Genomic DNA, 25,875 nt, shown 5'->3' on the forward strand with positions numbered 1-25,875 from the left:
TATGACGAGACTCCATAACTGTATGCCACGCTAAAGGACTGTTTACATTTATCGGAATTTACCTGACGTGACTTCGCGGACTGTAATCTATAGTGCTGTAGTTCTCGAGACCGGTCCCCAATTTTTTGTGGTCTCGGTGGGATGGGGAAAAAAAGAGAAAACAGCACATCCTCACAGAACAGTATCATTATTCATTACGCGCCTCAATTCAAATGCAACCAGTCAGATGCATCTACTTTAAAAACGTTACATTGTATACATTTTCTCAATGGACACAGTGCTTCACAGTCCACACACTTCATACACATCGCATGATAGCAAAGTCGGCAAAGAAATGTTCCAAAACGTCACCACGCGTCACCATGTCACATAGTACAAAATCCTCGCGAGAGCAAGACGACTTGAGACAGACCGTGCAGCACAAACTGGAGCCGCCTCCGTGACGACACAACTTTGCCCTTATTGGCTGAAGATTTTAGTCACACGCATGACGTTTGTATCCCAGGAAGTTCCAATGCGTTATCTGCTATTTCTCCCGAAAAGCACATAAAGCAGTGAGAACTGGTTTCAGTTCATTTACTGATAAAATAAAGTTTAAATAAATTACATAAATGCTCTAACAGTACACGTAAGTTAGTGGTTTAATTATTGTTAGTTACTGTAATGTTGTGCTGCTTCATTTGTTTAATCGTCAGACATACCCATCAGACATACCGATCAGAAAGACATACCTAACAGAAAGACATACCCATGAGACATGCCCATCAGAAAGACATACCCATGAGACATGCCCATCAGAAAGACATACCCATCAGACATACCCATCAGAAAGACATACCCATCAGACATACCCATCAGAAAGACATACCCCTGAGACATACCCAACAGACATACCCATCAGAAAGACATACCCATGACACATGCCCATCAGAAAGACATACCCATGAGACATGCCCCTCAGAAAGACATACCCATCAGACATACCTATCAGAAAGACATAACAATCAGACTACGAGGAGTAGAAATTGTCCGACTTGGCTGCAGTCAGTTTATACTCCACCCCTGCAGCCGCCGACAGATCGCACTCCATGTTGCGTCAGCTGCAGTCGAACGCACCCATTGCTTCTTTAAGGGGGGATGGGCAAAATGACAACGTCGTCGGTGATTGGCTGTTGTGCTGGGGTTCAGTAAACCTCTGCTCGATAGGCCAATGAGTTGTCTGTCTCAGCGCATTCTCTAAAACGGAGCAAATTTGGTTGATCGAGTTTTATAGTCTGTGTGTATCATCGTGATCGTCCTTATTTTTTATCGATAAAAAATCGAGATCGTTTTTGTCTCCCAGCACTAATAGCATAGTTATAATTCAATTAAATTAGGTATTTCACATTCATTAGAAAGCACGGTCTTGGAGGTGCAAGTCAATCTGGAGGCTCATTCTCTTCAATTCAAAGCAGAGGATCATCACATAGCCGTATTCATAGCTTACCCGAGGCCTCTCTCCCTGGTACTTAATATGAACATCTTTCTGGTACAGTACATCCCATCTCTTTCCCTTGACGAAGTGTGATAAAATGGTTATAGGAGAGGATTGCTGAGAATATTATTTTCCATCAGGCCTCGTAACTATGACAAATCTGGAAGATTTTAAATGAGAGACATATGGACATATGGACAATATAATTGAAAAGATAACATGAATTTGATTTAACGAGTAATGACACTTTACAGCAATGCCTTTTTTCTCTACAGTTGATCTGAGTAATGTGATGTTTATTCTATCCCTAGTCTGTTTTCGGTCTTGGTCTTGGTCTCGGTTTCGACCAGTCTTGATCTTGGTCTCGCCTTAGTGTGTCTTGGTCTTGGTACCCTCAAGTCTCGGCAGTGTCTTGGTCTTGACACCTTCCGGTCTCGGCAATGTCTTGGTCTCGGTTTAGGCGGTCTTGATTACAACACTAGTAATCTACCAGGTCAGCGCAGAGAAATTGCGGTGGGGATTCGGCGCTGCAGTCCGGCCACAAGAGATTAGCGACGTTGATATTTTCTGATTTAAAGCAGACAATTAAATTTATAGTTTGTAAGTTTGGTATTGTGTCATCTTCAGTGTGTGGTAATGTTGGATCTGTGGTTGAATTTTAAGGATATGTTAATTGTGATGTTTTAATATAAAAGGATGGAACTGGGTACTTCAAATATGGGTTTGTTAGAGGAAGTAATCCTCATGCTGCAAGATGAAAAGGTACAATTAGAGAATAGATTAGAAACTGAAATTGGAAATGCCGAAAGACAAAAAATTGAAAAGCGTATAGCTGATATTAATGCAGACACATAAGGCAGTGCTCCCTGAATCAGCATCTCAAGATGATCAAGAGGTAAGACCATCAGAAAGAGTAAAAAGGCCAACAGAAAAAATGATTGAGTTTAGAAGGGATGAAATAGCAAAAAGGGAAAGAAAGTTTATGTTCACATATGTAAACTTTAAGGCAGAAGCTCAGTTTATTAGATCCAAACTTAAGGAAGAATGCTCTAAAACTGAGCTAAGTGAAATTATCATAGTTTTAGAGAAATATGAATCAAAACTAAGGCAAGAATATGAGAGTTTGCGTGCATTGACCACACCATCTCAAGACATTAGAAGGAAAATGGATAGCTGCACTTCAGTCACATCTGAAATTATTGCACTCTTGAAAAGGCATCATGCAGATGTGGGTAATAAAGACTTTGACGCAGTGGCAGAGAAGGAATTACTCCAAATTTTACTCCAGAGAGATGATGCCAGGTCAATCTATGGATCAACTGTATCAAGAGCTGGACAAGATAGTCAGCATGGAAGTTATGTGTCAGTTAAAAGGGCAGATGTTGCAGGTCGTCTGGCTGTAAAACGTGCTAAAATAATTAGGGAAAGGGAAATCTCTGCCCATAGGAAGGAGGTGCTAGCTCAGCAAGAAAGGTTAAAAATGCTGGAAGATCAAAAGGAGCTTGAAGCCATGAAAACTGAATACAAGGTATATGCTGAAGAGGAATCAAGGCTGATTGTTAGAAAAGGAAATAGTAGAGAAGTAAGTCCTTTGCCTCCAAATCAGCTCCCACGACAAGGTGCCATCACTTCATATGCCCAAGCTCCCCAGAGTACCTTGATCCCCCCTTGCGCTGAAAATAAATCACAACCTAAAGAGGAAGAATTAATCTGTTAATTGGCTATGACTGTGCTAGAGCCCTGAAACCAAAACAGGTGGTTTCAGGTGAAGATTATGAGCCATACGCAGTTAAAACAGACTTGGGTTGGAGTGTAGTCGGTGCCATAACACCTCATTCTAGTTCTAGAGATGTAAGGGGCTTTTGCCATCGCATTTCAGTAAAGGAACTTCCATGGGTCACACCTGTCTCTGTGATTAAGGCACTTGAAGCAGACTTTTTGGATACAAAGGTCGTAGATCGTAAAATTTCTCAGGATGATGTTCAGTTTCTTCAGCTCTTGAATGTGAAGGTTCGATGGAATAACGAAGGACATTTAGAAATGCCCTTACCCTTCAGAGAGCGTCCTCAGCTGCCAAACAATAAACAACTTGCTTCAGTCCGATTGAAACACCTAAAAAGGAAATTTGAAAAATTTCCAAAATATAAGGAGGATTATGTGAAATTCATGGATGGCATGTTTAGAGACGGCGATGCAGAAGTTGTGGATTCGACATCAACATAAGGCAACACATGGTACATCCCACACCATGGGGTGTATCACTCTAGAAAGCCAGACAAAATTAGAGTTGTTTGACTGCTCTGCTAAATTTGAAGGTACTTGTCTGAATGACCACTTACTGTATTCACAGGACCTGATTTGACGAACACCCTTACTGGGCTGCTGTGTAGATTTCGTGAGCACCAAATTACAATAACCTGTGACATGGAGAAAATGTACCACTGTTTTCATGTTTACCCAGAAGATCAAGATTTTCTGAAGTTCCTTTGGTGGGAAAAAGGGAATACAGAAAGTGAAATTAAGGAGTATCGCATGAGAGTGCACATATTTGGGGCTGCATCATCTCCTGGATGTGCCAACTATGGCATGAAATACCTTGCCAGTAAATATGAGAGGGAATACCCCTTGGCAGCAAGTTTCATTCGCAAAAACTTTTATGTGGATGATGGGCTTATCAGTATTGATACAGTTGAGGCAGCCAAACAGCTTATCAGTGAGGCACAATAGGTATGCGCTAAAGGTAAACTATGTCTACACAAATATGTGTCTAATAACAAAGATGTCTTGGATGTAGTTTGCGATGTCAATGTGCCAGTGCTGTAAAGGATGTAGATTTGAACTACAGTAAGTCTTTAATGCAGAATGTACTAGGAGTAAAGTGGAATGTACAGACATGTTCACGTTCAACGTTGTTCTTAATGAAAGAGCCGCCACACAACGTGGAATTCTGTCAGTAGTTGCAAGTGTATGTGATCCTTTGGGGTTTCTTTCTCCCTACATTTTGCTCAGGAAAAGAGTGCTACAAGAAATGTGCAAATGTAGCATAGGGTGGGATGAACCGCTCCCCCTTGAACTGAAACCAAAATGGGAAACATGGCTCTGTGACTTGAAGAATCTTCAAGAAATTAAAATATCCAGATGTCTCATTCCCAAGAACTTTGGTACAATCCAAAAAATTGAACTCCATCATTTTTCAGATGCGAGTAGTACTGGTTATGGCCAATGTTCATATATCAGGATTGTTGCAGATGAACAGGTGCATTGTGTGTTGCTCATGGGTAAAGCCAGAGTGGCACCCACCAATATAATCACCATACCCAGACTAGAACTTACTGCTTGAACTGGAAATAGATCAAGAATTTTTCTGGACAGACTCACATGTGGTTCTTGGGTATATTAAGAATGAAGCCAGACGCTTTCATGTGTTTGTAGCCAATCGTGTTCAGAAAATGAGACCATACAGATCCAAAACAATGATTCCACATCGAAACGGACCAAAATCCAGCAGACCATGCATCTAGAGGTCTCAAGGTGGCAGAGCTGATGGATTCTAGTTGGTTTACTGGACCTGCATTTTTATGGGAAAGGGAATTTATTATACACAGAACGTCCCCAGAGCTTCTAGTAGGCGATCCAGAAGTAACGGTCCTAAGAACAAGTGTCTCTGAAGGTGAGAACTTCCTTGAAAGAATGTCAAGATTCTCAGACTGGAACACAGCCCTCAACATTATTGCTCGGATTTTAAAGCTGGCAAATAGAGACAGGACAGGACACATCAGCGTGGAGGAAAGGAGAATGGCTTCACATGCAATTATAAGGATAGCTCAAAGGGAGTCTTTTGAAGCAGAACTGAAATGGTTCACAGAAAAATCTCCAAAATTGCCAAAAACTCACAAGTCTTACCAACTCGATCCCTTCCTTGTAAATGGACTACTGAGAAAAGGTCGTCTACATCCTTTGAGTTAAAACATCCTGTAATTCATCCTGCAGAAGGCATTGTCACACAGCTAATTCTTGACCACTGTCACAGGAAAACAGCACCAAGGCAGAGGCCAAACATTGAATGAGCTCAGAGTCAGTGGATATTAGGTAATTGGTGCTAGCAAGTTAGTGGCCAAGCATATTAAATACTGTGTAACTTGCAGGAAGTTGCGCAGACCAAACGAAGAACAACGTATGTCAGACCTGCCTGTTGAGCGGGTAGATCCCTCACCCCCATTTTCATATATTGGAATTGACTGTTTTGGCCCCTTTTTCACAAAACATGGTCGGAAGGAATTCAAGAGGTATGGGTTGCTGTTCACATGTTTATGTTCCAGAGGTATTCATATTGAAATGTTGGAGGATCTCACGACTGATGCGTTTTTAAATGCTTTGAGATGCTTCATAGCCATTAGGGGTGCGGTGAGACAGATTAGATCAGATCAAGGTACGAATTTTGTTGGGGCAAAAAATGAGCTGGAAAAGGCACTATTGGAATTGGACAAAGCAAGAATCACTACATACCTTGCAACGAAACAGTGTGACTTCTTGATGAATGTTCCCGAAGCAAGCCATATGGGAGGTGTTTGGGAGCACCAAATACAGACAGTCAGGAGTGTGTTGAGCTCTGTTTTAACAAAGGCTGCAGGAAGATTAGATGACACCTCATTGAGAACTTTCTTTTATGAGGTCATGTCTTTAGTGAATAATCGTCCACTCACCATAGATACAATCAATGACCCCACAAGTGTTGAACCATTAACTCCTAATCATCTACTTACTATGAAGACACTTGCGCCTCTTCCGCCTCCTGGAAATTTTGTCAGAGTAGACTTGTATGCCAAGAAAAGATGGCGAAGAATGCAATACTTATCGGAACAGTTCTGGAGTAGATGGCGCCAGGAATACCTAGTCAACTTAAGTCTCAGACAGAAGTGGCATGCACCTACTGTAGGAGAAATTTGCAAGTTGGAGATGTGGTGATTGTCAAGGAAGACAATGTTTCCAGAAATGAGTGGAAACTAGCAAGAGTTGTCCAGACAATTGAGGATGATGATGGTCTTGTGCGAAAGGTCAAAATTCAATTAGGAGAGAGTGATCTACAGTAGGAAAGAAAGGTGAACCCTGGAAAAAACCATCTTTTCTTGAGCGGCCTATTCAAAAATTAGTGGTACTAATGGAGAGTAATGCCTAAATCGTGATTGAATTGATACTAGCATGAATGCCTTAAAACACAGAATTAGGTATTGATTTATTCTTTATTGTATTTGGACATTTGCTGTGTTACGGATATGCTCCAGTTTATAGGAAAATTATAGCAATTATTCAGTTCTGTTCTAGCAAATCTGTAATTTTGGTGGCAGTGTAACTGTCGCTAAGAAGGTTATTTTATAATTACTTTTTTGTTAGTTTGATTTAATATAGAATGTATACTGTGATAAATGTATATCAGTGCCCTCTGCTGACTATTTAATTGATCCATGTTAACCTTTGATCATGTGAATGAATTGGGTAGGAGTGAATGCGCTCTGGGAGATTCATGGAGTCAACTTGTGGGGAAGCTTGTCACTGCAGAACCGGTAATAACTCCTAAACATTAGGTCAGAAGGCGCATACAGTAATTTCTATTTATTGTATTTACTTGTTGTCTTGTGTTGGAAAGTTTGTTTGTAATTGTGGTGATATATGAGCTGCTGTTTAGCGTTAATATTGCGGATCTTTTAGGATGTTTGTAAGATTAAATGCAATGCAGTTTATGATATGTTTATTTATAGTTTTTCATGGTTGAGAAATATAAAGACGGAATAACTTCAACATCACTCGGGCATATGTTTTCTGCACCAAATGAAGAACTTTGGGAGCTGTTATAAGGAGGATGAGGAGAGAGACGTGGCCCAGGGAAAGATTGAGGAAGAGGTCAGATTAGCTACTGTCCAGCCCGGTAAAAGTAGCCGAAATGTTAATGAAGAGGGACGTTTCATGTATGGAGTGCAAAGGGCTGGAGTGTGTGTGTGTTTGTGTGTGAGAGAGAGAGAGAGAGAAAGAGAGCAAGTGAGGGGAGGGGGATTGCTACACGCTTGCACACAGTCAGCTTGCACACAGTCACAGTTAACAATGACAATATTTTTCAACATTGCTATTAAGTCACCTTCAGAGAACGAATTTGCTTATGTAAATAGAAAGCACTTTCCCTCTATTAATGTACTCTATTAATGCATTGAGGGCACCTCTTGTACTGTTGTCTGTAAGAATAAACAAACAGAATAAACGAAAGTAACACCGCATCTGCGCCCTACGTGTTATTCATAAACATGCAAGTAATTCAAAGAAGTATGGTACAAGAAAAACTCACCCGCGATGACATCAGCGTCCCCCTCACCCGATAAAAGTGTGTCCCCAATCATCGCAGCAACTAGTTGCTCAAAGGGTGTGAGACCGGGAATTCCGCTACCTCCACCTGTGCTGTTAAGACTCTTACGGTGAGCGGCCGCTCGTTTTTTCACATCGATTTTAATGTCCGACCACGTCTTTTTAATTTCGGCCACCGTGCGAATTTTGGAACCAACACTTTTAACTGACTCCGCCACGCTGTGCCACTCCGTCAACTTTCGTTTATTGCTGATGCCACTTATACCACCAAATAATATCACTTTTCTTTTCTCGATTTCTGTTAACATGACCTCCACTTCACACTCGCAGAAATACTTCTTTTTCCCTCGTGGTTTGTCCATTGTTGTTTAAGAAAAACATAGAACAAAGCGGGCATTTATACAGATTTACATATGCAAATATACATAAATATGGGCGGGTCGGGGGAGTGGCTGTGGGCTCGTTCACGTACGTAAAATTTCACGCTCATTGGGATTTATAAAGGGAATGTGCGTAGATCTGTGCTTACGCACAGTTTTATGCATCTGGATTTTTTCTTGCTTACGCACATTCCTAGTTTTGTCCGTACGCCATGTTTTAGTGTGAATTCTACGCACGTTGTTATACATGAGGCCCCAGGAGCTGGGACAAGAACACTAGACGAGGGATCACAGTAGGGGGCAGAACATGGGGACCAGGAACAAACGGATGCGGACACTGAGGAAAAGGACCAGGGACATGAGACTGAAATGGGGCAGATGAACTGAAAGGGAAGGGCAAAAATGGGACTTGTTGGGGCAGCTGGTGAGGAAACTGAAAAGGGAAAGGATGGGTAGGTTGTGGGCCTGGTGGCCGACTGGAGGGCGAGGAGGAAGGGACTGCAGGACAAGGACGGGAACTGGAGGACGACGACGACGGGACTGCAGGACTGGGGAATGACGAGGAAGGGACTACAGGATGGGAACTGGAAGGGAGTGCAGGACTGGAGGGTGATAAGGTGACTGCAGGACTGGGACAGGAACTGGGACTTGAGGGCGTCGAAGAAGGGACTTCAGGACTGGGGAATGACGAGGAGGGGTCTGTAGGATGGGACCTGGGGAGCAATGAGGAGGAATCTGTAGGACAGGAACTGGAAGGTAACAAAGGAGGGAGTGAAGGACTGGAGGATGAGGTGGTGACTGCAGGACGAGGACAGAAACTAGGACCAGAGGGTGACGAGGAAGGGACTGTGTCTGGGCGGTTGGACCGCCTGGTGTGTCCCCGTCTCCCCTTTCGGGAGACAGAGAACCGGCCTGGCCCTCCGCTGGACCTCCACCAGCGCCATGCAAGGTCCGCTTGGGTGGAGGTAGGAGTTTGAAGTTTGGGGCTTAGGGCCAGGACAGCCTTCGGCGGAGATGCAGGGGCAAAGCCAAGAGACATGGTCCCCTGTGGGCTGGGCGCAGATAGAGCGGAGGCGGCGGCCCCCTGTGGGCCGGGCGCGGACAGAGCGGAGGCGGCGGCCCCCTGTGGGCCGGGTGGCCGGGGCATCGCAGAAGCGGGGGCCCCCTGTGGGCCAGGCGCGGGCGGCCGGGGCATCGCAGAAGCAGAGGCGGCGGCCCCCTGTGGGCCAGGCGTGGGCGGCTCGGGCAGAGCGGCGGAGGCGGCGGCTTCCCCTGGGCAGGGCTCGAGCAGAGCGGCGGAGGTGGCGGCTTCCCCTGGGCAGGGATCGGGCAGAGCCGCGGAGGCGGCGGCTTCCCCTGGGCAGGGCTCGGGCAGAGCGGCGGAGGCGGCGGCTTCCCCTGGGCAGGGCGGCGACGGCGGCCCCCTGTGGGTCGGGCGCGGGCGGCCGGGGCAGAGCAGAAGCAGAGGCGGCGGCCCCCTGTGGGCCAGGTGCGGGCGGCCGGGGCAGAGCAGAAGCAGAGGCGGCGGCCCCCTGTGGGCCAGGTGCGGGCGGCCGGGGCATCGCAGAAGCAGAGGCGGCGGCCCTCTGTGTCCAAGTAGGCCACGTCAACACTTAGCCGAATCTTGCGAATCTCCTGGGGATCCCGGACGAGCCCCCAAATTGTTGGAGCACGCCGTCTCCACCGGGTCCATGGATGAGAAGAGATTCACAGCTGACATGGGGAGAAGTTGCAAATCACCGGTTTATTCTCTGACAGATTGCAATCCGGGAGCGGCCGTCTGACATACATTCAGCATGTACAGGAGGAGGCTCTGCCATATGTATCAGCTGTATCCCTTTTAAAGCCCTTTGGGCATCTCCCCCCCCTTTCTCGGTACCTTCCGTCTACGTGACAACCACATGTTTCACACTTGCCCTCGTTAGTTGGTTCGTAGTTGTCATTCTGGAAGGCTAAAAGATAAGTAGGGGCCGCTGATGTTCTCTGTTGCCCCCCTATCTGTTCCGATTAGGTAGTCTTGCCTTGCCGGCGCGCCAGTCAGTTCTAGTTTTGATTAGTTACAGCCTTATAGAATCATTCCCTTTATTTCCCCTTATAAAATTATTCCCTCAATTTCCCCCTTTTGATCTCCGCAAGGAGATCACCCTGATTATGCTGATTAGTAAATTTTTGCCTTATTTACGAAATTTTGTATTCCCCCTTTTGATCTCCGCAAGGAGATCACCCTATTGGCAGGGGGAGGTGTAGTTCAAAGCTGTCCAAATGACCTTTGCCCCTCTCCGGCCCGACAGGCAGGAGAGGCATCATCCGCGCATAGGTGTCATCCCGCTTCTCTATCACGGTAGTGATGAGATGAACTGACAGTGCACGCAGGCAGGGAATACAACACCCGCAAGTAACTAAAATCGCAGCAAAAGTAGCAAAGGATAATAAAAGCGAGCCCATTAAACCTTTCCACTGTCTGAACGCCGAGGTCAGCCAAGCATCCCAGATGTTATTGATCCCGGAGTGTGCATGCATCGTTTTGGAGAGGGTCCGGAGTCCCTCGAGTGCCCTGGTCACTGAGCCGTCTGGTGCTGTGTTATTGGGAATGTAAGTACAGCATACTTCCCCGAACATAGCGCACACTCCCCCCTTTAGGACTCCAAACAGTTCCACACACAATCCTGTCCATCCAGCCTAGGAAGGAGGGCAAAAACCCTGAGCTTCAGGGAAATTCCACTCCCAGCCCGCCACAGGCACAGCCCCCCTTCGGGTCCATGGCTGGCATGGCTCACAAACCACTAATCATTAACACTTTAAGCATCACACATAACACACTTGTTTTCCCCAACCTTCCCCATTTTATCTTGATCTTCATCCTGGTCCTAGTGCTGTCTGGCGGTGGATGAGGTGCTTTTGTTCTTTCTGGTCGTTGGAGCAGGGGTGGACTACCCTGCTCTGGTTGCTCAGGTCAGGGGATTATTCTGCCCCTTCTGTTGAGACCAGAGTTGCGTCTAGTTCAGCCAAACTGACGCTCTGGATTCCTTCCCTCAGGGCCTCCTGGATCTCTGCTGTGGTTCTCCCTGGGTCCTCCGCAGCCGCACACTGGCTCCAGTGAAACCACGTGTCGCCTTTGCCTTTCAGACGAATCGCGTGTCACGTCCTCTCAGTAATCTGGAAGGGGCCAGTCCACCTGGGCTCTGACCACTTCCGTTTCATGACTTTCAGTAGGACCCACTCCGCCGTGTGTGGTTTGGCTGGCTGGTTCTCTGGTCTCGCCTCCTGGATCTGTTTAGAGAAATCTGCAACGAGACCTTGCAAACAATCATAATATGCCCTAGGATTTTGCTCCCCCTTCTCATCGGGGGTCCAGGTTAACGCTTTCTGGGGTCCTGGGAACTGCCTGCCTGTCTGGAGCTCAAAGGGGGTGAACCCGGTCCCCCTGTTTATGGAACACCTCACTGACATCATTGCCAGTGGTAAAGCGTCAACCCAATTCATTTTGGTCTGCGCGCAGATTTTTGCCAATTTTTGTTTTATTGTTTGGTTCATTTGCTCCACTTTTCCCTGGGACTGCAGATGATACACAGTTCCAAACGCATGTCTCAATCCCAACGCTTTCTCCACCGTCCGGAGGTCCTCGTTCTTAAAGTGGGACCCATTGTCTGACCGAATCCTGTTGGGAAACCCGTGTCGTGGTATATACTGATTAATCAGAAACTTTATCACGGATACCCCATCCTCCTTCTTTGTGGGTCATGCTTCTGGCCACCCTGAGAATGCGTCCACACACATCAACACATATCTGAACCCTCTCACTGGAATCACCATGTCTGTATAATCTATGATTTCTTCCCCTGACCTGGTACACATTGGAAGCTGCCCTTTCTCAGGCTTGACTGTGGGTCGCGAGTTATACAAGGTACAGGTAGCGCAACTCCGTACATATCCCCCCAGCATCTCTTTCATAAATGGATGCCACCAGCTTGTCAGATTCTCTAACATTTGTCTCACCCCTGCATGACCCACCCCGTGGGATTCTGCCAAGATTGTCTGGCGAAGGCCTGGGGGAAGGGCTGGCTTCCCTTCCTTACTCTGCCATAGCCCCTCCTTCTGCTAGTTTCAGGGCCTCGATAACTGCTATCACCTTGGCTCTCTGGGCTGATTGGGCTCCCCCCAGTCTTTCTGCCTTCAAGGTTACATAATCCTGGCCTTGTCTGGCCACCACTGCATACCCTGCCTGCAAACCTCCTTTGTCTGTTCTAAAATAACAGCCATCTGTTAACCAATCCTCTGTTTCCTCTATTTTTCCTGTCTTTAAGTCTGGTCGGACTTTCTCCTCCTTCTGAACTCGGTACTCACACTCATGTGGTTCTCCCCCGCTCATGTGGTCTGCCATGTTGATCCCTTCGTGAGAAAAATTCAGATTAGGTGCCTCTAGTATTTTACTAAGTCTCTGTTGCCTGAGTGACGTCATGGTAAACGTCTGTGAATTCACATAAGCCACCACACTGTGCGAGGTCAAAATGTGCAGCGGATGTCCCATCACTATGTGTGCTGTTTTCTGAATGATTTTGGCCACTCCCGCCACGTGCCTTGTGCATGCGGGGTGTCTTTTTTCTGTAGTATCGAGTTTTACACTGACGTACATCAGCACTCTCCTCTCTCCGTTGACGACCTCTCCTGTTTCAGAAACATCCAAGTGAAACGGGAGAGAGTAATCTGGGAGGGCTAGGTCCGCGGCCTGTGCTAGCCTCTGCTTTAAGGTGATAAAAGCCTCCTCAGATGCTTGGTCCCAGTTAAGGGGCACTCTGAGGTTACGTAGGCCGTGTTCTCGGACAAAGCCCCGTGTAATCTGGAATGTAGGTGCGACTGTAACCTGTGAGCCCTAGGAAAGATAACATGTCTTTTACCGTGATGGGCTTTGGGTAATGCAAGATCGCCGACTGATGAGCTGGGGAGAGGCCTGTTCCTGCCCCCGACAACACTCGTCCTAGGAAGGTCACTGCTGTCCTACCAATCTGCAATTTGTCTTTACTGACCTTAAAGCCTTTTTCTGACAGAAGGCGCAGCACTGACTAGGTGGCCTGTAGGGCCGCCTCCGCTGTTGGGGCCGCGATCAAAAGATCGTCCACGTATTGGACGAGGGTGACACCGTCCGGGAGAGGACACCCCTGCAAAGCCTGCTTCAGGACCTGATTAAAGATACCTGGAGAAAGGGCGAACCCTTGAGGCAGGCGGGTGTACCGCAGCTGGCAGCCCCTGTAAGTGAAGGAGAATATGTCCCTACACTCCTCTGCTAGGGGCAAACAGAAAAAAGCATTTGCTAGATCAATGCATGTGAACCATTTTTGTTGCGGGGTCAGATTAGTTAGGGCAACATATGGGTTCGGAACTGGAACAGTAGGGGTCAGCAGGAGGTTGTTTATGGCGCGTAAGTCGTGGGCCATCCGATTTTTGCCTGTGCCGGGTTTTGCCACTGGGAGGATGTGGGTGTTCCACTGAGACGTGGAGGACTCTAACACCCCGGCCCGCAAGAGGCCCTCTATAGTCTCAGCTAAACCTTCCTCCGCCGCCGGCTTGTGCGGTACTGTCTGAGCCGGAGGGGACCCTCCCCTGATCGAAGTTGGAACTGCACTGGCGTGCAGGATATTAGACCTACATCTGTGGGGCTGGTGGACCACAGCGAGTCTGGCAGAGACGCCAGAAGGGCCGCCGCCTTTGGGTGGTCCATCTTTTCACACCCGTGATCTCTAGCTATCTGCTCATGTTGCAGGAGGGCTGTGTCCTGTGTTGTGACCTGTATGCGATAGGTAGGGCGAGAAGGAGACCTGTGGGATCTGGGTCTGTACCCAGTCCTCAGTTTCTCTGGCCCGTTTCACCATCGGGCCCAAATCCTTGGCCTGGTGTTTGGGATGGAGGGCCAGAGAGACATGTGGGACAGCTTCCTGTCCCATCATGTACCAGGGCAGCTGTTCTGGGGTGAGCAGTGTGGCTGAGGCTACCCCTTCGGGACCCACATATAAGTGAAAAAGTCCCACTCCCCTCCTTCCACTGCTGGATATTGTCCTGCCGTGGGAGCCGCTTGGGGGTTGGGGGCCATCACCTGGGTCCTAGGAGGGCCTCTCCTGCCACGCCCCTTGCCCGAGACCGGTGCTGGGCAATCTCTGCTCCAGTGTCCTTCTGCCCCACACCTAAAACGGACACCTGACGGCAGTCCCCTTTGCGGCATGCCCCTTCCCCAGCCCCGGCCCCTGTTGCCCCATCTCAAGCCGCCTCGGCCCCTTCCCCATTGCTGGCCCCACCCTCCCTGTTGGGAGGTGGGTGGCCCGTTCCAAGGGCCGGGCGGGTATATGGGTGGTCCCCCTGGGGAAACCCCTGCCACCCTCTGCTTTCCTTGCCCTTTCCTTTTGTTTTCATTAGCCTTTCACCTTGCTTCACCCACCTGCAGCTTCAACGACTTGGTCTGCAGTTCCTTAAGGTTGTCTGAGACTTCCTGAATCGCATGTGTGTAAACATGGAGGGTTCCTCCTGTGACATTAATCACGGGGGACCCATGGGCCGGGGGCACTGTTGAGAACACCCTCTGACCTGTATATGCCGGGGGAGGGTCCTCACAATCTGTCTGTGTTTCTTTTGCGGGAGGGAGCGACTTACACTCCTCCTTTTCCTCACTGTGGAGGTGGTCTGTCCCCTGCCAAAATAGGGCTAACCTCGCCCACTCCCTCCTTTCCTTCTCATGCATATCTCCCTCTTTTCTCAACTTCCCCTTCTGCATCAGATTAGCGCTCGCTCTCTTACGTGCTGCTTCATCCCTCAGCCTAGCATGCTCTCTCTCCTTTTTCCACAGTAGCTCTCCCAATGAGCGCCTGTCTCCTATCTGTTGTCCAGCACCCCGGACCACTGCACACATACGCTCCCAGGCGTCAGCTACCTCCTTATCCTTATCTTCAGCCACTGCTTTTTCTATGGCTGCTTTCACCACCTGGATCTGCCTTACTCTAGTGGCTTCCACACTGCATTTTCCGGGGGCGGCCATCCCCCGTCATCTAGCTCCCAATCAAACTCGCGTTCCATTTTTAATCTGTCCTGACTGTTTAGATCCCTTGTCTAGCAGCCCTTCTGCCTCCAGATGTGGGTTCAGCCACCCATACTTAGTACACCTCCTTATCTTAGTCGAATGTCCTAGTAACAAACACCACCAATACATAAATCAACAACTTCTAAAACAATAAGACTATATTCAGAGCAGCTTACTGTTGTGTCCCTCCTGAACAGGGCACGCCCCACGAGCTCAATCCCAGTCAAACAGGCCCACCCCCAGCCGAAACCCCCCCGATCCCCAGCAATGTCAACTTGGAAGGGGGCGTTCTGTACGCACAACTGAGACAACCCAGGTGGGAGTCAGCTTATCGGCCGCACTACCGGTGGTCTGACTCGACCAAGGCCAGCAAAATAGCCTTCAAGCGTCACCCACCCTCCCGAGAGTCCAAGCTAGGGGTGTTCTTAGAACTCACCCTAGGCGAGGTCCTGCTCGGCAGTTGTAATGAACGCCCGAGGTACCTGTCGGCCCTGCCCGTTCTGAGTCAGCGGGTGCGGCCGGGCTGGCACGCTTTTGGGCGTCCAATTGCTGAGAACTCCCCTTCGGTTCTGACAAACTGTAAGACCGCAAGCAGTGACAGCAGAGCCATGGGCAAGTTCAACCAACAGAGAGAGAATGGCGACCACCCTGGACAGGAAGAACCCACAACACTGCTCACACACAAACCAGTACAACTGCACCCAAGCTGGTGCTTTGATTCACCCTCTCTCTTTTTTTTTTTTTTTTAGAGAGGGGGACCTTATTCCCTCCTCCCAATCTAGAGTTTGGGGGTCCTGAATTCCCCAGGTCTCCCACCCAGCTTTTCTACCGCTCGTCAGCAAGTAGTGGGGTTGCCACACCAAGGACAATGCGGGGGTCCCGTACCCTCCGCTCCTTAAGGTTCTATTTCCCTGCGGGGGCCCCGTACCCTCCGCTCCTTAAGGTTCTATTCCCTGCGGGGGTCCCGTACCCTCCGCTCCTTAAAATTCTATTTCCCTGCGGGGGTCCCGTACCCTCCGCTCCTTAAGGTTCTATTTCTCTGCGCACGATACCTGGACGCAATGCATACACAAGACATACAGTAGACATACCCAATATATAAACACAGTGCATGCAACCTCTCCTCCGTCTTAATTTACCGACGGGCCCCTGGACACTTCAAACTGCTCAATTTGACATATCCAATGTGCAGATTTTGATATAACAGGCTCTACTTACCTCTTCTAGTCGGCGCCTCGCAGTTCTCTGTGTCCAAGTAGGCCATGTCAACACTTAGCCGAATCTTGTGAATCTCCTGGGGATCCCAGACGAGCCCCCAAATTGTTGGAGCACGCCGTCTCCACCGGGTCCGTGGATGAGAAGAGATTCACAGTTGACACAGGGAGAAGTTGCAAATCACCGGTTTATTCTCTGACAGATTGCAATCCGGGAGCGGCCATCTGACATACATTCAGCATGTACAGGAGGGGGCTCTTCCATATGTATCAGCTGTATCCCTTTTAAAGCCCTTTGGGCATCTCCCCCCCTTTCTCAGTACCTTCCGTCTACGTGACAACCACATGTTTGACACTTGCCCTCGTTAGTCGGTTCGTAGTTGTCCTTCTGGAAGGCTAAAAGATAAGTAGGGGCCGCTGATGTTCTCTGTTGCCCCCCCTATCTGTTCCGATTAGGTAGCCTTGCCTTGCCGGCGCGCCAGTCAGTTCTCGTTTTGATTAGTTACAGCCTAATAGAATCATTCCCTTTATTTCCCCTTATAAAATTATTCCCTCACTATTAACAATAATAATAACAACAACAATACAATGGCTATTTACAACTTGCATGCGGGGCATGTTGGGACATGCGCCCCGCCGGTGCTACAATACAATTTTAAAATGATAAAAAATTATTAGAGTCACATCTTCACTAAATAGTATCTGGGCCAAAAATGCGCAAATGCTCAACATAGGAAATTATTCATATTACAAGACTTATTTTATTCAGTCAGACTTAAAAGGTGCATAATAATATTAGCCTATATTGTTATGTGTCATTTGTGTACAAAACAACAGTTTTGTGCACAAACTGTGTGTATGAGAGAGAAAATTGCCTTTATCGCCTTCATTTTTAAATAATGCTATGAGTAGATTTGTTGTCCAACTTAGTGGTATTTTAGCTTGCCCTAAAGTTAGTTTGCAGGTGTTACAGCTTACAGTTATTATTATCATGTAATATTAGTAAAAATTTGCTTTGCTGAAATGGATGATTTATCATTGATAGGTAACCAGAGAAATAACACTAGTGAAATTAACATTTCTGCCTCTCTCTCTCTCTGTGATTCTTTGACATCCACTTTCACTTCAAGGTGGGAATTGTGACACTGTGGCCATCTCTCCCAAGATGAATCCCTGAGTAGTGAAAGAGCATATCAGTTTTTTTAACATGGTTACTCTCTTCCTTGTAGGCTGCTGTGCTTTATTTTATTTTTTGAAATCATGCAACGTGCACATATATCTGGTATGTCATGTGCTTTCGCATATCGTCTAAATAATCATAGTGGACCGCCATGACCAAAAAATGCCAGGGCCATTTTTTGCTCCCAGTCCAGCCCTGCTTATAGACTTTGCCCGAATTCTGTCCTGGGTTTTAACTAATTAAGAAATAAAAAACACTTAAAAGTAATGAAAATGAATCCAGCTTTAGCAATTTGATGATACATCCACCTTAGTTATTAAAAAGTATAGATACAAGACAGGGGTCCCAGCAAGTGCAGCCTGTCAAACACTGTTTAGCGTAGGAAAGGATATTTTCAGACCAAAGAGAAACCGCCTTTCTGATGCCACTTTTGAAAAGCTTCTCTTGTGCTGTGTAAGCTTCAAGACTTCAAGACTTTTTATTGTCATTGTATAGTTACACGGTTCTTAAACACAAAGTTTGTAACTTCAATCGACTTGTTTAATGGGGTCTGAAGAAGTTTTCTCGTTAAGGGAGGCCCTGAGGAAATAAGATGGCTGTTAATATGGTTCTTTTTTTCTGTCTTTTCCCTAGAAAATTTAAATTGATTTAAATCTATAGCAATGTCTTGCCCATCGAACACTACGCAGTAGCTTTCATTTGGCACTAAATAGTTTTACTAGAGTACTGGTTTATCTAGTAGTAGGCCAATAACTTTTTTTTTATTTCCAGAAGTAAGCTTTTATTTATGTTTCGTTGCTTCACATAATGCAATGTCTACACTGTGTTAAATCATGGGTTGTTCTTTAATAAATGTCTTAAACGTGTATCTGTAATTTTGTACTGATCTGGCATTAGGTTGGTACAACGTGAAGTAGCTTCTGATGTAGTAAACTACTTTTGCCATATTTGTGTAACTTAGCTTGCTATATTTCTATGGGTGGTAGCTTTTGTGTAGTGAAGCTTAATTTATTGTTGAGTAACTGATATCTTAGCTCACTACACTTTACAAGTAGCTTGCCCAACACTGGTTACACGGATGACGCTCGTCATTATGGCTTGAATGAATCAACGATATGCTACATCAAGAAGGATGAAAAGAATATATGAGCCATTTATGTTTTAATTTTTATATATTCCATTATGTATACAGTGTGTGTGTATGTATATATATATATATACACTCACCTAAAGGATTATTAGGAACACCATACTAATACGGTGTTTGACCCCCTTTCGCCTTCAGAACTGCCTTAATTCTACGTGGCATTGATTCAACAAGGTGCTGAAAGCATTCTTTAGAAATGTTGGCCCATATTGATAGGATAGCATCTTGCAGTTGATGGAGATTTGTGGGATGCATATCCAGGGCACGAAGCTCCCGTTCCACCACATCCCAAAGATGCTCTATTGGGTTGAGATCTGGTGACAGTGGGGGCCATTTTAGTATAGTGAACTCATTGTCATGTTCAAGAAACCAATTTGAAGTGATTCGAGCTTTGTGACATGGTGCATTATCCTGCTGGAAGTAGCCATCAGAGGATGGGTACATGGTGGTCATAAAGGGATGGACATGGTCAGAAACAATGCTCAGGTAGGCCGTGGCATTTAAACGATGCCCAATTGGCACTAAGGGGCCTAAAGTGTGCCAAGAAAACATCCCCCACACCATTACACCACCACCACCACCAGCCTGCACAGTGGTAACAAGGCATGATGGATCCATGTTCTCATTCTGTTTACGCCAAATTCTGACTCTACCATTTGAATGTCTCAAGAGAAATCGAGACTCATCAGACCAGGCAACATTTTTCCAGTCTTCAACTGTCCAATTTTGGTGAGCTCGTGCAAATTGTAGCCTCTTTTTCCTATTTGTAGTGGAGATGAGTGGTACCCGGTGGGGTCTTCTGCTGTTGTAGCCCATCCGCCTCAAGGTTGTGCGTGTTGTGGCTTCACAAATGCTTTGCTGCATACCTCGGTTGTAACAAGTGGTTATTTCAGTCAAAGTTGCTCTTCTATCAGCTTGAATCAGTCGGCCCATTCTCCTCTGACCTCTAGCATCAGCAAGGCATTTTCGCCCACAGGACTGCCGCATACTGGATGTTTTTCCCTTTGCACACCATTCTTTGTAAACCCTAGAAATGGTTGTGCGTGAAAATCCCAGTAACTGAGCAGATTGTGAAATACTCAGACCGGCCCGTCTGGCACCAACAACCATGCCACGCTCAAAATTGCTTAAATCACCTTTCTTTCCCATTCTGACATTCAGTTTGGAGTTCAGGAGATTGTCTTGACCAGGACCACACCCCTAAATGCATTGAAGCAACTGCCATGTGATTGGTTGATTAGATAATTGCATTAATGAGAAATTGAACAGGTGTTCCTAATAATCCTTTAGTTGAGTGTATATATATATTTTGCAAAATCATGGAGGGGTCTACAATTTTCAACATAGGTGCATTTCCACTGTGAGAGACAGAATCTAAAAAGAAAAATCCGGAAATCACATTGTATGATTTTTTTTAACAATTTATTTGTGAATTACCGTGTCAAATAAGTATTTGATCACTTGAGTCAAAAAAAATTAATATTTGGTACAGAAGCCTTTGTTAACAATTACAGAGGTCAAATATAGAAAATCATCTATATTGTGGATTTTGGGGCAGCGTGTGGCTCAGTGGGCTAAGCCTGTGTGCCTATAATCACAAGGTCACAGGTTCAAACCCAGCCTCAGCCTCAGCTCCTTGAGCAAGACCCTTAACCCCCAGCTCCCTGGGCGCCCCTATGGGTGGCTGCCCTTCGCGGGCAACTTACTCTACAAAGAGCAAGTTGAGGGAGGCGTAAAAACAATTTCCCCACGGGGATCAATAAAGTATCAATTAAATGGTTCCTGTAGTTCTTCACCAGGTTTGCACACACTGCAGGAGGGATTTTGGCCCACTCCTCCATACAGATCTTCTCTAGATCTGTCAGGTTTCAGTTCCCTCCAAAGATTTTCTATTGGATTTAGGTCTGGAGACTGGCTAGGCCACTCCAGAGCCTTAATATGCTTCTTACGGAGCCACTCCTTGGTTTTCCTGGCTGTGTGCTTTGGGTCACTGTCATGTTGGAAGACCCAGATCCTCTCCAGTTCTGTCAGGTTGGATGGTAAACGTTGGTGGACAGTCATTTTTAGGTCTCTCCAGAGATGCTCAATTGGGTTTAAGTCAGGGCTCTGGCTGGGCCATTCAAGAACAGTCACAGAGTTGTTGTGAAGCCACTCCTTCGTTATATTAGCTGTGTGCTTAGGGTCATTGTCTTGTTGGAAGGTAAACCTTCGGCCCAGTCTGAGGTCCTTAGCACTCTGGAGAAGGTTTTTGTCCAGGATATCCCTGTTCTTGGCCGCATTCATCTTTCCCTCGATTGCAACCAGTCGTCCTGTCCCTGCAGCTGAAAAACACCCCCACAGCATGATGCTGCCACCGCCATGCTTCACTGTGGGGACTGTATTGGACAAGTGATGAGCAGTGCCTGATTGTCACATACCGCTTAGAATTAAGGCCAAAAAGTTCTATCTTGGTATGTATATATATATACATACACACACACATTACATATTATTATTTTATTATTACAGTATTATGTTACTCATATCCTTAGCCCAACATCCACATAAATGTGTTGTTTTAATAAGTTTACATGTGTTTAAAGCATGTGTGAGGGTTATTTTAAGGCTTAAACTATATAAAAAAAATATTTATTTATGTGGTCTTTCTATATTGTGGATTTTCACCTATCGCCTGGATTATCACCTAGGTCTGGAACGCATCTTCCGCGATAGGCGGGGGATCACTGTATAGATTTTGAACATTAGTAATCTTTTACTGACACAGATCTCTTACATTGGTCCTCCTTGCACTTTGTCATATTAGTATTTTTCTCCACTTTCTTTGCCTTGTTTTGCATATTGTCAGAACCCAGATATTGGGCATTCTTTTATGTTAATCTTCATGTTATTTTGTACATAGGACCACAGAATTTTTATTAGAATGAAAGACTCAGTTCCTTAGTGAATCAAAAATTTAAAAATCTCAGCTTTTAAATCATTAAATAAACCATCTTTTTAAATTTGAGATTTTGTATTGGTACCTCTTTCTCACCAAGAGATAATCAGAAGGACTGCAAGCTGTGCACAGATATATTAAAATATATAAATATGAATTTTGGTTCCCATTAAGGAATTGACAGTTCTTATGTATGTTAATACATTTCAGTAGGTGGACAGGTACATGTCACCAGATGTTTAGTGACCTGATTGCTTGCTAGCAAAGAAGCTGTCCCTGAAGCTGGTGACACGGGTGTGATGTACTGGAAGTACTGTGATGTACTTTGCAGAGGGCAGAAGTGTTAAGAGAGTGTGAATCGAGTGGCTGGCATCCGTGATGATGGATTAGACCTTCTGCAGGCAGCAGGAGGGGTAGATTGGGGTTGGTTGGGTAGATTGATTTGAGCTGTGGAAAATCTGTGCTGCTGATTTTCGAAGCTGTCCAAAGCTTAGTAATTTTTTTCTTCTGATGGCACTTTCACTGTACAATATTTGTATGCACTGTTCTCTGCCTGGAAATCCGATGGATGAGTCTGGGTTTGGCGGTTGCTAGGAGAACTGTAAAGTTTGGTGGGGGGGTTATGATATGGGGTTGTTTTTCATGGGTTGGGCTTGGCCCCTTAATTCCAGTGAAAGGAACTCTTAATGCTGTAACATTCGAAGCCATTCTGGACAATTTCATGCTCCCAACTTTGTGGGAATAGTTTTGGGATGGCCCCTTGAAGCTGGCCCAGTTGAAGCTGTTATAGCTGCAAAGGGTAGGCCAACTCCATATTAAAATCTATATATTAAGAATGGGATGTCATTAAAGTTCATGTCTGAGCAAAGGCAGGTGTCCCAATACTTTTAGAAATATATTGTACGTGTAATTTCCCTGCATTATGAAGTACACGTATGACTTCTGAACTGTAATTATACCATTACATTTGAATTTTACATTGTGGTAATGTAAGATTTCCAAATATTTTATCCTGAGTTTTACCAAAATGTCTGATTTCATTAGGTTCAGCAAATATCTTTGTTGTGTGTATGATTTATAGAAATATTTTCTTGCTTTGTGACCCATCCAGGAGACTCACTGGCGATCAGCAGTCCAAATGGCTCCTTCAGTCTCCGCCCCCTGCATGACATCACTCACCTGTATCTGCTCGCTGCCGGCACTGGCTTTACTCCCATGGCAAGGCTCATTCGTTTCACTCTTCACAATGTTGGGAATCTCAGGTGAGTCACAGCTGTAGGAATTATTAGCTCAGGTAATTTTAATATCTCCACCAATATGTTTGAAATTAATTAAAGTTTAATTAATTATTATTTAATGCTGATTCTTAACCAATCGTTATGCCGAATGGTCGGCTCCTCCAAACTCAATTGCGGTATCCCTGTGAGTCTGTTAATGTGAGACTTAAATGGGATTCACTAATTACCTGTATCGCTTAGTAACCTGGGTTAGAAGGCTCGTCCAGCGAGCTGCATCACCAGGTAATGTAAACGATATGGTAGCGAAGCTCCCCTCACGGCCGATGAGAGAGAGTCTCGCGATGTTTCAGGCGAGTTTGAGGTTCAGAGCGTGTAGCAAGATCGCACAGAGGCAGGGACTTTATTGCGAGACACTCAATGACGGAGGCTAAAGTTGTGTAAAAGACATGCATTTATTCCTAGCTAACACTACAACTAACATAAGACAGACGTTACACCTAACACAAACAAGAAACACAAAATAATGGAATAAAACAAACGATGTAATTATGAAAATGCAATGACCGGATTTTAAATGAGTAACCTTAAATGGGAAATACTGTTCTGCAAAGCAAGCACAGTTTGTGGAAACACAACCCTAAAGTCTTATAGCAGGTTAACAGAACAGCTTAAGTTGTTAGAATGAAAGGAAGTTGGTTTACTTGGTTGAAGAGAGGGGGGGGGGGGTCTTGGCAGTTGATGGCAGAGCTGCTGAGCTGACGGCACTCGAGCAGTGGAGTGGAGCCCCTTTGGATTCTCTCTCCTGGTGAAGCTTTGTCTTGGGTGCTGTTCTCTGTTCAGCTGGGCCTTCACCGGAGGGCTTCTTGTGGGCTTCTCTTCTCCCGGGCTGATGTTCTCCTTCGGGCTGGCGGTTATTCTCTGCGCACCTTTGTTCTGAGGTGCTAGATTTTTATGGTCTAAAGTTCATGAATAGGGATGACCAGGAATTCGACTCCTGGCCCAATGGCTGGCCATCCATTTGGCGGGCTTTCGGAAGGAGGTCTGTATCAGTCCTTTTGGGATTTATGGCCCGACTGATTCTCCCTTTACTGATGATTTTCATTAAGCTGTTATAACTTTTGATACATCCACTTTTATGGTAATCACTGACCAGATTTGGAATCAGGGGTGATTAACAATCAGTTTGACACCAAACATGCCATACCAGCTTCACAGGTACATACCTCATACCATCTGCATTAATTGATTAAACAATTAGTTATTTTATCTATGTGACTGATTCACATCAGTATAGGATACAGGTGTTTTGGGTTGCACCTCAACAGATGTTACACTTTGTGCAGACATTACATCAAATATTCCTATTACAAACAGCACATCTTATCCATAGATAGGCGTGGCCATTAGTTTGTGGTAATATCAATATAAGTTGCACATCTGGAAACAACATATTTTGTTTGGTGTGGCTTATGCCAATTCATCTTCTCCAGAATGGATAAGATACACCTTAATTCAGTTCTTTTAACATAGCATGGTAGAAACAAAGAAACTTGGTGACTGTCCACCAAGATCAGATAAGGACCACAAAGGAATGTTGGAAGAGAAGGGGGAGTTTTAACAAAGAAGACTCTCTAAAAGTTAGGACACATTGGTTACACTCACTTTCCAGATTCTTCTGGTATACCATGGTAGCTATACCGATCTATTTATTTAAATTTATATGTATTCAAGTGCAAAGGGGTAAAATAGGTGATACTCCGTGAACATGGTTATAAGGGTGGCACACAAAACACTAAGATTGTCTAAGGACACATACAAACATAACGTATCTGTATATTGAGACTAGTAGTCGTGAGTAAATCAATATACAGGGTATACAAAAGCCAAACTTAAATGAAACTTCCTTTAGGGTGTTCATCTGTTGGGTGAGTGATATGTAAGGCAGAATGTATGGGGAGGGGGTTGTGTGCCAAGTCGAGGGACCCCTGTCCATTATGTCCACTCTGCTTGTCTGTAGGTCCCTAAATCTTTGGGCAATAAAAGTTGGAGTGCTGGCCTCCCTTGTTATCTGTGTGTGTGTGTTTATGTGTGTAACCCCCCTTTGGTGCCTCTCGTACCAGGCTCGGCCTTGTCTCAGGCCACCTGGAATTTAGGCCCTGTGATATGTGCATGTGTGATCCTACACAGCATATCATTTTAATGCATATCGTGGCAGATCAATCAGTAAAACAGACTCATGATAAAGCCTTTAGCTGCACAGTCGATCTCTAAGTGATCATGAGACTATGGCTCTGTTTAACTTTCACTTGGTTCAAATTTCGGCTGCACAATACTGGAAAAAATTCAGTTTGTGATGTTATTTTTTTAGATAAATATTGCATTATTTATAATTAGAAAAGGAGCTGATAATTTATCCAAAATTAACACATTATGTTTGGCTATAGTTTATTATCCACCAATAGCGTCACACAAAGAAGTTGGTAAGTGTTGCTGCGAGTTGCCTTTTGATGACCAGGTCTTGTTAAATTTGCTGCTCACGAGGCTGAAGTTGGCTACTTACACTTTCCTATTCGCAGCGTCCTATTCTTTGGCTGAAGTTAGCTTCTCATTCACAACTTCCATAGAGGGGAGTGTTTGCGGCAGCAAAAGCTGTGCGGTACAAGCCTGCCGAAAAATAAAATAACCTACAATATTTTTATCCTATGTATGCCCCACCAGGAACACCAAGCTGATGTTCTTCAACCGACAGGAGAGTGATATCTTGTGGCGTTCAGAACTGGACCAGCTTGCTGAGATGGAGGAAAAGTAATGGAGAAGACTCAGTGTGTGTTTGTGTAATTGTGTGTATATGGGGTCAGAATGTATGTCACTGGTGTGTGTATATTTACATCTT

The 25,875-nt window shown here is 45.5% G+C and overlaps 1 protein-coding gene across 7 annotated transcripts in view; it reads left to right on the plus strand.

The window, feature by feature from the left end:
* Window positions 1-25,875, plus strand: part of LOC140592642 (cytochrome b5 reductase 4-like) — a 116,616-nt gene that overhangs the window by 82,753 nt on the left and 7,988 nt on the right. For all 7 annotated transcript variants that reach the window (XM_072716486.1, XM_072716490.1, XM_072716489.1 and 4 more), the window contains 2 exons: window positions 22,856-23,006; window positions 25,701-25,787. In XM_072716486.1, the coding sequence (XP_072572587.1) occupies window positions 22,856-23,006; window positions 25,701-25,787 (238 nt within the window). The remainder of the gene's footprint in view (window positions 1-22,855; window positions 23,007-25,700; window positions 25,788-25,875) is intronic.

Source organism: Paramormyrops kingsleyae, chromosome 9 (genome assembly GCF_048594095.1).
Source record: "Paramormyrops kingsleyae isolate MSU_618 chromosome 9, PKINGS_0.4, whole genome shotgun sequence".
In the NCBI taxonomy this organism is placed as follows: Eukaryota; Metazoa; Chordata; class Actinopteri; order Osteoglossiformes; family Mormyridae; genus Paramormyrops; species Paramormyrops kingsleyae.